We start from the raw sequence: 14,702 nt of genomic DNA, 5'->3' as shown, positions 1-14,702 counted from the left end.
CAACTTTCTTTTATTTGTAGTGAAATAATATAAATACAAAATGAAGTGCATATTAGTACCCACAGTTGCCTTAGACTGAACACCTATGGAAGAAGCTGCACCCATCTCTCCCAAACATCCCTTACAGGAGAAAACTTGTCAGACTTTGAGTGTCTCTGTTTTCAAATCTGAGGGTTCTTGAGATCATTCAAATGGTCTAAAGTGTCATTGCTTCTCTGAAAATATTTCTACCAGATGACGCATCCCAGAGGTATTCAGTGGTATCGATGCTGGATCTGTGTAATCCAGCAAGAAGAAGAACACCAGTATACAGAGACAGGTATTCCTCATCAAAATCAATCCTTTAAACTTTTTGTCCTTCTAGGTTTGTTATTGCGATTCTAACCTTTTTAGTGCCAGTGGCATGATCAAAAAGCATGTCTTGATTTCACAAATCTTCTCACAATGAATCTTGTGACCCCAGGGGTCATTCTGATGACTTTTGCCGATTCTCTAGTTAGAAGGGAGGTGGATGTTTTGGTTCTATTTTGTTAATTCTGAGGTTTCTGACAAAGTAATAAAATCTTAATTTGACCAACAAAATTTATGTAGTTAAGTGCTTTTATGCACATAAAAATTGTGGTGGAGGTTAATGGTTGTACGGTGGTGAAATTTAAAGAAGTCCAAGGAGTGTGAATACTTTGCAAGTGCTTTTTTTTGTGTCAGTGGCCTCTGCTGCAGTTGGCATATCGGGAAAGAGAAATTCCATCACCAACAGATAATAAAAACACAAGGCCCTTGTAGAAAGAGGGAATCTGGGAATAAATACAAACTATGGGATGTTCTGCTGACCAACCATAATGAGGCAAGGGCCTGTTTCCAATTTGGATCAGCTTTGTTTTTGCTCACTTGGAAAGGAATCTATCAGTTTTTCTTTTCTTTTCTTTTTTTTAGGTTGTTTGCAGAAGAAGCAACCTTATGAGGACTGTTTTCATACTGCCCCTGTGACAGACTGCTATGGCCCTGAAAGCACTTCTCTGTTTATGCTTTGGCTTCACAGCACCAAGCTTCTCCCCAAGAGCCAGTAAATTACTCCACAGTACAACAAGCTCACTGTTCTACTCTGCTTAAGGTCTCTTAAATTTGCCTATGGGGAGCAGACAGAATGATCACAGCTCATTATGACGTTATATTTTAATATCTCTGCAGGCAATAAATTTTTGTTTTCCAGCAAATAAAAATACATATACAGCACATGAACACAGTGGTATGTAGCTGTGGTTATGTTGTTTAACAGTGCAGGGCAGCTCAGGGTAATTTTTGGGAGTAACTTCAGTGGCACCCCGCCCCCTCCTCTACTTCATTCCTGAGGCAAAAAACCAAGACAGAGCAGATCTTGACTAAGTTGTGCAGAAGAGCCCAGACTTCCACATGTAGCATGCAACAGAGCCATTAATTTGAAGTTAGTCAATTTTTCTTTTTCATTAGCTTGTTTTTGTATATATTTGGTTATCTAGGCTCAAGCAACAACTGAGTGGGAAGCTTTCTTGGGAAGTTTGATTTACTGAGGATCTCACAGTTACAAGCGGCCGGTGCACGGTAAGTGGATTTTATGGAACAGGTTCATGAAAATTTTTACTGAATCATTTGCATTTAACTTGCAGTCCAATTGATTCTGCGATAAGCTAACAAGACAAATTAAAAACACACCCTTTCCATAACAGCAGCCTTATTTATGAGACATCCTAGTTTTGAGTTTGTTTTTTTTTTTTTCTTAAATCACCAGGTCTCAACTTCCATCCCCCAACTAGAAGAACCTCCTCTGTGTAAATATAACCCTGTCTAGCTACTACGAGATATGTGATTCGGTCACAAGTTCACATGCTCGTGTTTGATACATCTGTTCGTAATTTCCTGTGTGACTTTAGGTCTAAAACTTATATTTTCCCATATTTTGCAGAGCTTTTATGTCAAGTGCAGTAATTTATCGGCTTTAATGAAACTTGCCCTCATTTGTCCACACCACAACTTTAGTTTACTTTCGAAGGTGCTGGGGGAAATTTCTTCTCACGCAAAGTATCGCGGTAATAAGCGATAACAACGACGCAAACCAGAAAAAAGGGGGCCACTTTTCACGGTCTGATATCAGGCAGGAAATGGGTCTAAATTTAAGTGATGGATTCAGGTTCCAGTGATTTTTATTTATTTATTTATTTATTTATTTATTTTTTGAAGCGCAAAGCTGGAGCATGAGTGATGTTAAGAGAAGATTAAACTCGTGAAACAAATTATTTTTGTTGCAGGAGGGTTGGTTAAATTTTCAGAGTTGTAAGTCAAAATGATTACATCTAAAAGAGCAATACAATAACTTTCGAATTACAGCAAGATCATGTGGCAATTATTCAAAGAATAAAACAACTACATACTTTGTATTTCTCCTAGCTCGGTTTGGAAACCTGCCGCTGCGCAGAAGTGCACATCTGCGTGGGCGTGTGTGTGCGGGTGTGTGGGGGTGTGTGTGTGTGTGTGTGTAAACGTCATGGCAGCAAGCCAGCAAAAGGCGAATAAAATGTTGCACTGTTTTTCTAAGCAAGCGGAGTAAGTTGTGATGCTGTATGCTAAATAATGACTAGTTATGCCAGTACATCAAGATGGTTAACAAGAATAACCTAATTCGTTGTCTGTGTTCAGAGATCGGTATTTATTTCTGGTTACATTTACTTGAGCAAATTTTTGAAAAACAGAGGGAAAAAAAACTCTTATGTGAATAGTTTTACTTCCCTATGCTTTTTACTTTTACTTGAGTATTTTTGAACTACTCTTACTTGAGCAGATTGATTTTGCATTTAAATAAAAGAGATTGGAAACATTTGTAGATTTCTGCAATGTTTTGAGCTAATGTTTATGTGAATCTTAGCATAATTCCTCAGCCTTTTCTACATGTCATTGTAATTGCTTTTGTATTAATAAACATGGTTATGTTATTTGAAAGGTTACATAAACATATGTTTATGTATTTATACTACATTAAAGTTCTGTTTACTGTGCCCCCAAGATAAGCCATTGCCCCCTTGCTACACTTAATTCCTCTGTAGCCGGATCTGGGTACTTTGTAAAATTACATATCCTTTATCTCATTAATAAGTGGCACAGTGCTGTAGGATAGTCTTTCTTACATGTTCCATTTGTTTTTGAAACATAAAGAAATAAGCATTTTTACAGAGTTTTCTTGCTAATATAATTTTTGATACATTCAAGTTGTCTTAAAAAGCACAGCTGGGCATGATGTGATATCTGATTTGAGAACTTTTCTTGGATGTTGGAGACAGTGAGATTTGCTATATTTTGGTAATAAATTTTTCTGCAAGCTTGGACTTTTCCATATAGAGTTCTGATTTCAGGGTCATTCTTGTTTCAGCTAGAAACTCTACAAAATTCAACTTTCAAGTGCAAAGAGAATGCATCATTAATACTGCAACTGTTTTTTTTCTTACTTATAAGTAAAATGTGCTATCCTCAGGTGTTACATCATTCCTAGATCTGAGCTACAACTTCTGAGACTAATTGAGTGTAGCATAACTTAATTTAAATTCAAAGAACAAGACATAACCAACTGCTTGAACAAGCACAAGTCCAAAGACTGTCAAAACAATTTTAGTTCTTCTACATTAGTTAGCTGTTCTTCACTGGGCAGCCCTGCTTGTTGCCAGTTGATTGGCAGCAGATCTAGACTTGCTGATAGTAGGCCTAACATAATAAGTTGCAACAAAAACATGCCATTGTTATATTTATCTTAGGTTAATACTTTAGGTTCTCAAAATGTGGGACAATATCAAGGGTGATGCTTGGGTTGCGTTTGGTAGAACTCAAAGAAAATGTGACTATCAAACTTTAGATTTTCCCTCTTGGAATTTTGACTTTGTGGAAGTCTGATAAAGTGGGTCAGTGGTTAAAGCTGTCTAAAGCAACTACTGGTCAAGAAATAGTAAAAATCTGTATGATGCAATCAAGTTCTGATGTTCATTGTTTAACTCAGACCAGAACAAATTTAGAACATTTTGACAAAATATTAAACTCCTGAAATGATTATTCACGCAGGAGCAAAACAAAACACACATCATTTATCCTACTGTTACGATGCCAAAATCCTCAGACTCTCGGTAGGAGTGGGCTACTAGTTATTTTGCTTGAGTTTCTTGGAATGATCCAAATTAACAATGTTCTAATCACATAACTAGTGGCATGTAATCTAATTGTCATTCTCAGTGATAGCTAACTACCAATCAATTCATTTCAAGAGAAATTAAGATGTCAAGGGAAAGAAACCATTAGATCTAATGGTTTCTTTCCCTTGACATCTTAAAGAAGAGGTTATTACTTCAGATACATTTCCAGCAGCCATGTTGGATTTCAAGATTTTTGATGCTGAGAAACATCCCCACCTGAAATTTCAACTTTAGGTGACTTTAAAGTCCAAACCTAAATCCATCAACAAAATATAATGTACCAATGGAAAAGATTTATACTTTTCTTTTTCTTCTTGAATGTTTTTGTGAAAAAAAAACAAACAAAAAAAAACAAGCGATCTCTTAGGTTAGTACTTGAAAATTTTGGTATTCACTAAGGTCATACTTGTTGTAAATAGCTTAACATTAATGTGTTAACAAAAGCAATCTGAACCAAACTATCTTTTTTTTTACCTGCTAAATGACTGTGTAAACTCCAGTTTATTATAATCCACTTCATTTCACTTAAAGTGCTGCTTTATATGTTTTTTTGTTTTTTTTTACTGTCTCCCCATTATTTCCTTTTATATAACTCAGAGGGCTAACAAACAAGATTATTGGATTGCCTCTTGTTCGAATAGCTCGCTGTGTGTTTGTTTGATTAAACCTGATTGGCAGGTCTTTGTACTTAATCCTGTTCCTGGGGCTTGAAGCGTTCATTTTTTTCTCTGACTACAGCGCGATGTTCACACCCCCGCGTTGGTTGTGCATGAATCTCCAGCAGTGCTCAGGGCCAAGGAGGGAAGCATTGGCTCTGCTTTGATCTCCCCAATGCAAAACATTTAATTTCATGGCTCAACCGCACAGCTAAGTTATATCTACCTGTGTTGCATTTGTGTTGCCACGACTCGGGACCATACTGGCATAATCGGTCTGAGGAGCAGGCAAAATCACAGTTGGTGTGATCTCCTAAAAGAGAGCCTTCTTCAGCTCGCGTGTCCAATTGCAAGAGGTTGTCTGGTTTCTTGTAATCTTAAGGGTGTAAGAGAATCCCAAAGGAATGTTCTAGATAATATATAGATTGAAAAATAGCACCCCGGTTACCCCCACTCATGGTGATGACCCTGCGAATCCCACTAACCAAATATCGAGTGCAACTTTACACCTCTCTTTTTGTTGCACCCCTCTGCTGCCAAGAAGATGTTCTGAGATGCAGGGCCAAAAATAGATACTCTTCTCCTACTCATAGCCTGGAAAACAAATTATGAAGGCATAGATCCTGTTATGTTGTGTCTACAAAGATGGAGCATTATGTTCTTGTCAGGAATTAAATCATCGAATGGGTGAGGTTTACTCATGTAACTGAGTTTACTTTAGTCTTCATAAGGATATGATTTTATGTTATGTAACATTATACCTCTGAGTGATTCAACCCTGAGAATGTCACAAAGATCCAGTGAAATGTAAAGTCGTTCCTAATGTCAAGTGACATTACAGTGGCTGAGAAATGATTTCATACTCTTTTAGTCACATTATAGCCACAAACTTTAATATGTATGTATGTTTAGTATGTTACTAGGATGCAATAAAACAACTAAAAGTGTTTAATAAGTGTAAAAAAAAAAGAATAAAAAAAAACAAAACAAGAAAAAGATCCATGGAAACACCCTTTTTTTGCAGTTACACCCCCAAAGTCAGCTTTGCACATTCAGAGATGGAAACTCATTTAGATTTGATGGAGAGCATTGCTAAAAACATTCATTTTCAAGTCTTGCCACAAATTGTTAATACGTCTGAACCTTTACCTACCCGTTTCAACACGTGAATATGTATTGATTTAAATCATCCAAGACTAGCTTTCCATGTATGTTTAGGGTCATGCTCCTGTTGGAAGGTGAAGCCTCTAACAGGTTTTCTTTCAGGACTTGCCTGTATTTAGTACCAACCATCTTCCCTGGAGCTTTAAAAAGCTTCCCTTTCCCTGTTAAGAAAACCATCACCCACGACATGATGATGCCACCATCATGTTTCATTGTAGGGATAGTGTGACCAGGGTGATGTGCAGCGTTAGTGTTCCGTCACATAATTTTCTGCTTGTAGGTAAAAAAAAATCAATTTTGGTTTCATCTGACCAGAGCACCTTATTATTCAGTGCACTACATCTCACATTTGGCTTGTGACAAACTGTTAACAGGATTTTTTTTATAGATTTCTCTTAACAATGCCTTTCCTCTTTTTTAAAGGTCAAATTGGTGTCAAATATTTCTCAAGCAGTTTTCAGCTACAGTGTCACAATTACATAGTTTTCCTCATATCATGCAGCCCTAATTTGCAGTTGTGCCATGTTGTGCTGGATAATGGATAGAACAGTGTCTCATGAGATGTTCAGTGTCTGGGGTATTATTTTATAACCTATCCCTGATTTTTATGGATAATCGTGTCCCTGACTTGCCTGCTGTGTTCCTTGGTCTTTATGATGCTATTTGACCACTGATGTTATCTACAAATCACTTAGATCTTAACTGAACAGCTATATTTAAACTAAGATTATATTGCCAACAAGTGGACTCTTCTTACCAATTGGGTAACTTATGAAGGCGATTTTATTTGGATTCATTTATGGGTATCAGAGCAAGGGGGGATGAAAACTATAGAACACTATATGTCCTCTTCCTTCCACTTCCGACTGTGTGCTCCTTTACATTGGTATGAAATTCAAATATAAACTAACAATATATGCATATACACAGCATTCTGCCTTTGATGAGAACCTAACTTATGAGCAACATGTCATTGCTTAGCTGTCTAGAGAATATCAGCTAAGTCTACGTAAAATAAACCTCACCTGACTCCTTAATCCTGACTTGTTCCTCTATTTTCATTCAAACAGGTACAATGGATCTTGTATTTGTGGTGGCGTTCAGCTCTTGGCTGGCTCCTGCACTCGGTGAGAATGAATTTTCTATAATTGCTTTGGCATTCGGACCCTTACGAGCCCAAATGTGCAAGCGTGTTGTTCGGCAGTACATTGCTGTAGTTGTGTTTTAAGTTCCTGATGTGTGTGTATGACAGGGTCAGCGTTTGGCAGGGAGGTGTTTGGTAAGTTTCCTGCATTAGAGTGGCCCCTCCCTGAAATTGCATGGCCTTTACTCCCTCGTGTTGTTTTGTCGGCTGGCTTTTTGTGAACAGCAACTCTTGTTTGAATTGCAGTAAATCATTTTTCATCCCTCTTTTCAGTTTGTTTTTTATTTGTCTGGAGATTTTGTTTTATGCCTGCGGTTTTCTCCCAAAAAAGGGTTTTGTTTCTGCAGTTTGAATAATCAATCATCCGGTGCTGCCTGGTTTTCCATTGTTACAAATACAAATCTTGGTCTCTGACTTGTTTCCCTAGGCGCTCCACATACCGTCAGCAGGGTTTGATGCTAAGCAGATTTGCCTGCACCGAGTTTTTTATTTTTTATTTTTTGACTCAGTCTCGTGTCTGACTGCAGGTCACTTTTTAAAGCCTGTCAAGAAGCAAAACATGTTTTTCACCTCAGAGAAAAATACCAACAGTTTAGATTTGTTTTGTCTAAGAATGAGGTCAGAGGTAATTTCAGGACAACTTCCTCTTCAGTAAGCAAATTGCAGTGTTTTGTTTCTTTTTTATAAAATGCATGTAAGTCATTGCAATCTACTCTAATGTAAAAATTTATTTCGGAGCAGATTAATTGTTGATAAGCTATTTAGTATACTATATCCAATCGCAATTGTACCCTAGGACTTAGTTTTAATATGATTTACAATGTCTAATGATATTAGTTATAACAACTTTGCATTATGTGATGATGTAAAATGTCGGATGGTCTAAATATCTGACATCTTTCCAGCTCTTCTTCCATCTGGCTCTTGTCTAAATGTTAGTGTTCACACAACGTCTGCTTTGTGTCTGACATAAACCTAAGTGGGTTGCTAAGTAACCCTGCATGTTTCCGGTTAGGCCACTAAACTTAAGGTAGGAATTGTGATTTAACAAGTTGAGTTTGTTTTTTGTCAACATTTCATAGTTTGGGCTTCCATGCTCAAACTACAGACAAACAGGCAAGTCTTGTTTTCCAGGACGAGGCTAGGCAAAGAGAAACTAGTACAAACAACAGGGCAATAAAACAAAAAAACATTTGAGGTAAACCAATGTTATTAGAATTTTACAAATGTTGCTACATGCTGATCCCCTTTTTAATGGATGACTGTTTAAAGGGTTGATTGTTTTGTAATAACTTCGATCAGTAACGTGAAAAAGTAAACACATACAGTGCTGAGTAGCATTTTCCATACTCCTGTCACATTTTTTTATCATGCTACAACTACAATAAAGGACATTGGAGTGTAATTCACTGGAATTTTATGTTGTGCACCAAGTGTCAACGGAGTTCTTAATTGTAAAGTGGAACAAAAATAACACATGATTTTGTTTTAATATAAAAGTATGAAAAGTGTGGCATTTAGGTCTAAACTTCTACCAGGCATTTTTGGCACATAAATACACTTTAGCTAAATCATTACATTCTCAAAATTCGTTCAAGTCTTACTGTTTATTTAGCTCCTACCATCTTCCTTTCTTTGTTTACCAGCTTCCTTTGCCCTCCTGAAGTAAAGCAGGTGCAGCATAATGCTGCCAGCGCCATGTTTAGTGGTCGGGGCGGAGAGTTCAGCATTATACATTGTGTTTTAGTTTTCAGCCTTGCATAATGTTTGCATTGACTCAAAATTATTGGTCTCATTTGATCGCAACACCTTCTTTCACATGAAGGTCAGATGCCACTTGAGTTGAGACATCTGACGGCCTTCTTTGAACAATTGCTTTCCTGTTAGCTGAACCTTCAGCAATCAAATTGCAGTTATATATTTTCCTGATACTGTCCAGCCCTCTTCCATAAAGGCCACATTTCTGAGGTGGACTACTAACTGTTATCACATCCACAGAACTTCTCTGAATTGTGCATTTCTGCATCTCCTCCAGAGTATCCTTTGTCCTATTGGTTGGTTCATTATGCTGTAATTGGATATTGTTACTAATTAGATTACCTTTGGAGAATGTTTGTTGCCATTGAACATGTTTAGGAGTTTAGTTGTGCAGAGTGAACAGAACTGCACAGCAAAATGTTTTATAGTTCAGAATTATACTCTACTTTGCATTGATGTGTCTCATAAATCCCTAGTACAACTATAGAATTTTGTGAAAGAAAGCCACTATTAATTTTATGGGGTGTACCTCGTGAAGCGTACTCAGCTATTGTCACGTTTGCAGTTTGCTGGCAGGTACTTAAACCACCATCTGATATGTTCTTTTCTCTTTTACAGTCTCAGCAGCAGACGATGAGAAAGGTGAGGACATTTTAAGAAAAAGCATAAAATAGTAAAATTATTAACAATTTGCTGCCATTTAAATCAGGAGTGTGAGCATCTGAAGGACTGAAACAACTGCAAATCTGTCATCTGATGAAAAGAGTCTGAAGTGTGTCACTGGTTTCATCTGCCTCTCATTCATTACCTCTCTGTCTTCTGTTTTTTTTTTTCCTTCCAGACTTCGACAGCGCTTTTCATTATGGTGAGTGCTGAGCACGCAGAGGTTCTCCTTTTAACAGTCGACCCCTCTGCTCAGGAAACATCTGGGAAGTCGAGATGAGTGAGCATTGTGGTCTCGTTTTTCCAGAGGTGATGGAAAACTTTCACCTTTTGGCTCAAGTTTTTGCAGCAGAGCCAAAAGAAGCACTTGACATCCTGTTTGCTGATTTTAATATTAAAACAGCCACAGTATATACTGAACAAGAAAATCTCAGCTGTTTACATTTTTTGTGTTTTGCCCAAACTGATGGTCCAGCATTTTACGTTCTGTTTACGTTTGAGGTTAGATAAAAAAAAAAAAATCTGTCAGTTGCATGAGCTACAATATACTACCATATATTAGTGCCTATATTAGGCACTAATATATGGTGCCTAAACGTTGTTTGCATTTTGGTTTTTTCAATAAGAACATTTATTAGTCTGGGTTTAGACTCTACTGGAAAGAATATTGGAAATGAATAACACAAGATTAATCTACAAATGAAAAATTGTTTTGTTTTACGAGAAAACAAAATGCTAGTTGATGATGTCAACAAATAACAGATGTTGAATAAACTGTAGAATAATGCCTAAAAGGTTTGACCTAAACTAAGATTTTAAACACCTTGCATAATTGACTTCATATTGTTGAATTTTCCAAAAGCGTTTTGAATTTTCCAAAATGGAAGACCAGTTAAAATAATTCCATTGATTTATTTTTATGGAACACAGTCGTCTTTAAAACTATGTAAACCTTTGCTCTCTGTATCTGACGAGCTCTAGACATGTTAGTAAATCCAGGTAAAGATTTCTGTTAACTCCTGATAAGCTTGAAGGAATTTCAGTCCAGTCATCAGCCGTAACACTTTAATTTTTTCTCGGCCAGCCATTGGATGTGTTCTCATTATACGTTTCTTGGTGGGACTAAATTTGAACGGATTGCAAATTTATAATAAATAATAAATTTATTTTAGTTATGTGGTGGAGAATGACTAAATGCATTTAGTTCTAAAGATAAATCTACATGCTTTGTTTAGATATTTTTGTTGTCTTGAAGGCCACCTCATAAAATGTGTGTATGAAATGTATTCATGTTCTCACTTTGGTACTTGTTACTTAGAGGAACATGAAGTCTTTGAGCAGTTTTGACATGCCGCATTGTGGAGCTAATCTTCTACTTTGTTGTTATTCTTTGTTACGCAATGGAGTTATTGCAAATATGCAAAGTGTTTCTTAGTTGCAGCTAAGCATCTGAGAACGTTCTTATTCTTGTCCCTCCTCTCCTTGATCTTTTAAGAGAAACAAATCCCATGACAGTTTATCAGCCCAGCTGTAAGATAACCACAGAAGTGTCCCAAGATAAATGCAAGAGTTTTACAACTTTCTTTTGCGTTTTCCCTCGTTTCCCCTGTGACATGCAGGAGCAAGATGATACTTATTTTTACAAAGGTCACAAACCAAACATGATCAAAATCACAGAGCAGATTTTAAAAAATCTATTTAAATACTTTTTTTTCCTTTTTTACATTTTGATTATTTTCCAAGTTCAGATTTATTGACCTCTGTAACGTGACCCTGGGATCAGAATATTTTTAAATTTTCCAAAGCTTGCCTTACACATCCCTAAGCAGAAATTATCCACTGCAAAAACACAAAATCTTAGTGCACTTTAAATAAGACAAAACTAACTCACAGGTAAGTTGTCAGTAATATGTACAAGCATGTTTTAAGTCAATATTTCTTTGAAATTGATTAAAAGTACTAGGTCTAATAGCAGTATTTTTTACTTATACATTTAAAAAAAAATTAAGCTTGTTTTGAGAAGGATATTTTTTTGCAGTGTTTTCACTGTCGGTTGCTTTGCATGCGTGGGAAAGTTTTCCTGCTCTTCTTCCAAAGAACTGTTACAAAACAAACTAAATGAGATTACAACTGTTTTTAAAGTCAAGACTTGACACCAGCCCTGAAATTTGTTTACAGATCTGCTGTCTCCAGCTTCTATGATTTGTTTTGGCACTGTACATCCCAACAAAGCCATTATGAGACAGCAAATTACCTCTGCAGTGCTTTTCAATTAAAATTTCATTCGGAAGCCTCAGAAAAGGCCTCAAGATATCTATTTTTTATGTCCTTAGGAGAAAAACTTTTGCATGTCTCCTTGCAAACATCTCCCCAACATTTTTTTTTTTATTTCAGATTATGAATCTCTGAGAATTGGCGGCCTGGTTTTTGCTATCGCTCTGTTCCTGCTGGGCATTTTCCTCATCGTCAGTAAGTATACAAGTTTGCAACAGATGTAAAACATCAAACTGAAATTATGCTACAAAGCATGCAGACTCTTTTTCTGGGCTCAAGGACTCACGCACACTTCTTGGAAAGTGTGTGTGGGAAAGTATCGGCCAGTCGCAGCATTTCGGCCATCACAGCTCGTCCTTCTCTTTTACTCATGGCGTCGTCTCAAAATTCCTGCTCCAACCTGCCAGCTCATCCTGCTGCTTCTGCCAGTTAGAGATGTGAAACCATAACTAAGCAATAAATAATTTAGTCAGACTCAACCTCTCTGCAGCACGTCCTCTGTGTTTACAGGGACTAAAATGAGTTTCAAACATTTCTTAGAGAAAGCCGGCTTATGAAAACTTTGGGAAGGTAGAATAAAATTTCAGTATGTACAGACAGATGCCTAGGAAATATCAAATACTAATCTAATCAACTACTAATTTAATCTGTCTTTAAATGTTAATCAAAACCAATACATCTTTATGTTAATATCTTTTTTGGTAGTACTATAAGCTTTAATGAGATTTACATATGTGTAACAGCTCAATGGAAGAAATAATGCAATGCTTATGCCTTTTTATCGGTAAACGGATGCTACTTTAATCTTATTCCTGACTCAAAATAGCTGTTTAAGATTCATCTGTCAGGGTGCTAAGGCTTGATTTATTTTCTATATAATTTCCTGTTAAACTGCAGAAAGTCTGTTTGATCTCATTTTAATTTAAAGAGCTTTTTAGACAGTGTGTCATCAGATTACATGGGCCAGGGGCAAGTAAAGGAAGGGAAGCATAAACAGAATTAAAAGATACACTCATGAAGGAGTATTTTCTGTCTAAATATTTAAATTGAACACAAAAAAAAGATGGCAGTTTGAATCATATTTGAATTAAAATTTTCCTTCTTCATTTCCTGTTTGCTTGCAGCAGTGGTGGTTCTTGCATCAATGGTGCCCCCTCTTGGTCCTTTATAATTCATGATTTTCCCTTTGATAACTTCTTGTTGTTTTAGTTGTATTCTAGATTTCTTTTCGAGTTTTGATTTTGGCATCAGTGCTAGTGTTTCCTTTGGTTACCAAAAGTTAATAACCTCTCACTGTGGACTAGGTGTGCAGAAATCATCCAGGTTTCTAAGGACACATCTTTTTTTTTTTCCATTTGCTGTCAGGATTTCAGGATCACATGATGGGATAGCTCCCATTAAATTAAAGATATTCTATTTGAATTTATTATTGTTTTCTAAACCACAAATGGTTAAAATTATATTGGAAGGTGAAAGTCTATGCATACTAGTTCACACGAATAGAACATTGCGCTCCAACCAAAAATGTCAGTAACATTCTTCTGGTATAAGTTTGGCTGTATTTTTGGCAACTCCTCATATCAGAATTGGTATAATTTATCTAAATGAGTTGGTTTCCAGGAGTAGAGGTCAGAGGGTATTCTAAAATAATAATAAAAAATAAATACAGTGAGAAAGCATAAAGCTGGGATGCATCTCAGACGTGCTGCCCAGAACATCCTGAGTTGTTTTATACGTAATTTTATCCAGTTCTTTTTATAAACGGTGGTGCAATGTCAAAGTTTCATAACAGCACTGTAAATTTAAATGTTATGCTATATTAAATATTGAATATTCTACCCACCTTATTTTTTTAAACAGCTCGAAAGTGTACCTGTTCAAAGAGTGACAAGCCAAGGTGAATTACACAAAATGAGACAAAGATATGCTTTTGTTTTCATATTATCTATAAGTACAAATGTACAAATGTTATTTTTACATAAATACCTATCCGTATTTCCCCTAGGCCCAGGAATCCTGAAGTTGAATCAGCTGCCCAGAAAGGTATATTTTACATTTTCTTCAATGTTTACTGTTATGACCTGACATACATGTAACATTACACATAATACTAAACTACTCTGCTGTAATTTATGACTACAAAAATATATATGTATTTTTTCAGCTTAACTGAGGCTACAGAAAAACTGGTAAATGTCTCTAAAACATCAATGAATCAGATGATTTAAATGAGAAATGAAACTCAGTTGACGTCTTTGCGTCTGCAGTTTGCCTACTGGCGCCACTAGATGGCAGCAAATACCGCGAAGACGGCAGAGAGCGATCCTTTGAAGAGGACAGCATTGAGCCTTTTTAAATGACATGATCCAGTTGTTTCTTTCTTTTTCCCTCCTTTTTTATGTTTTTATCACCGATAACTGTCACTAGATGATGTTTTATCTTTATACAGTAGGAGTAGTGACTTTCATTTTTATCTTTCTAATTTTCAAACAGATGCTAGATAATAAAGCAAATGTTTGAAAAAACAAAAGTTTGCTTTGATTTATTTCATCCTAAATATTTTTTTTCTTTTTACCAGTGTGGTTGTAGAACTGCGAGTGTGGCCATCTGGTATGCTGCGCTCATGTTTCTGCTGACGCTGCACACTGTTCAGTTACACATGCAGTTGTAACTACCAGCAGTGTGTGAGGACTCACTGCATTATGCAGCATTCAGAAAGATTTTCTTTAAGAACTACATTGCACCCTTCTTTTGTTTTCAAGCTGCTAAATGGCAGCTTTACACTCTAGTGTGGTGGTAGCTTCTGTAAGAGGAAACACTGCATTCGGGTGTATTCCC

The 14,702-nt window shown here is 36.5% G+C and overlaps 1 protein-coding gene across 2 annotated transcripts; it reads left to right on the top strand.

Annotated features, from left to right (window-relative positions):
- The first annotated feature begins 1,334 nt into the window (after positions 1-1,334).
- LOC116717712 (FXYD domain-containing ion transport regulator 6-like) lies at positions 1,335-14,394 on the top strand. Of its 2 annotated transcripts, XM_032559266.1 has the most exons (10): positions 1,335-1,578; positions 7,096-7,152; positions 7,278-7,304; positions 9,546-9,569; positions 9,769-9,792; positions 11,985-12,059; positions 13,725-13,761; positions 13,870-13,907; positions 14,029-14,053; positions 14,132-14,394. In XM_032559266.1, the coding sequence occupies exons 2-9, from the start codon at positions 7,101-7,103 to the stop codon at positions 14,031-14,033; spliced, it is 282 nt and encodes a 93-aa protein (XP_032415157.1). In that variant the 5' UTR covers positions 1,335-1,578; positions 7,096-7,100; the 3' UTR covers positions 14,034-14,053; positions 14,132-14,394. The 2 variants fall into 2 exon arrangements, with proteins under 2 accessions (XP_032415157.1, XP_032415158.1); XM_032559267.1 differs by lacking the exon at positions 7,278-7,304 and having other exon boundaries at positions 1,336-1,578.
- The last annotated feature ends 308 nt before the right edge of the window (positions 14,395-14,702 follow it).

Source organism: Xiphophorus hellerii, chromosome 3 (assembly GCF_003331165.1).
Source record: "Xiphophorus hellerii strain 12219 chromosome 3, Xiphophorus_hellerii-4.1, whole genome shotgun sequence".
NCBI classification, from domain to species: Eukaryota; Metazoa; Chordata; class Actinopteri; order Cyprinodontiformes; family Poeciliidae; genus Xiphophorus; species Xiphophorus hellerii.
This window is presented reverse-complemented; position numbering and strand designations above follow the sequence as displayed.

What these genes read in the sequence shown, in the direction of transcription:
- LOC116717712 (XM_032559266.1), top strand. Translation starts at nt 7,101, where the DNA reads ATGGATCTTGTATTTGTGGTGGCGTTCAGCTCTTGGCTGGCTCCTGCA. An exon ending in GTTTGGCAGGGAGGTGTTTG is followed by an intron (nt 7,305 to 9,545) that starts GTAAGTTTCCTG and finishes TCTCTTTTACAG; the next exon opens with TCTCAGCAGCAGACGATGAG. An exon ending in TCAAAGAGTGACAAGCCAAG is followed by an intron (nt 13,762 to 13,869) that starts GTGAATTACACA and finishes TATTTCCCCTAG; the next exon opens with GCCCAGGAATCCTGAAGTTG.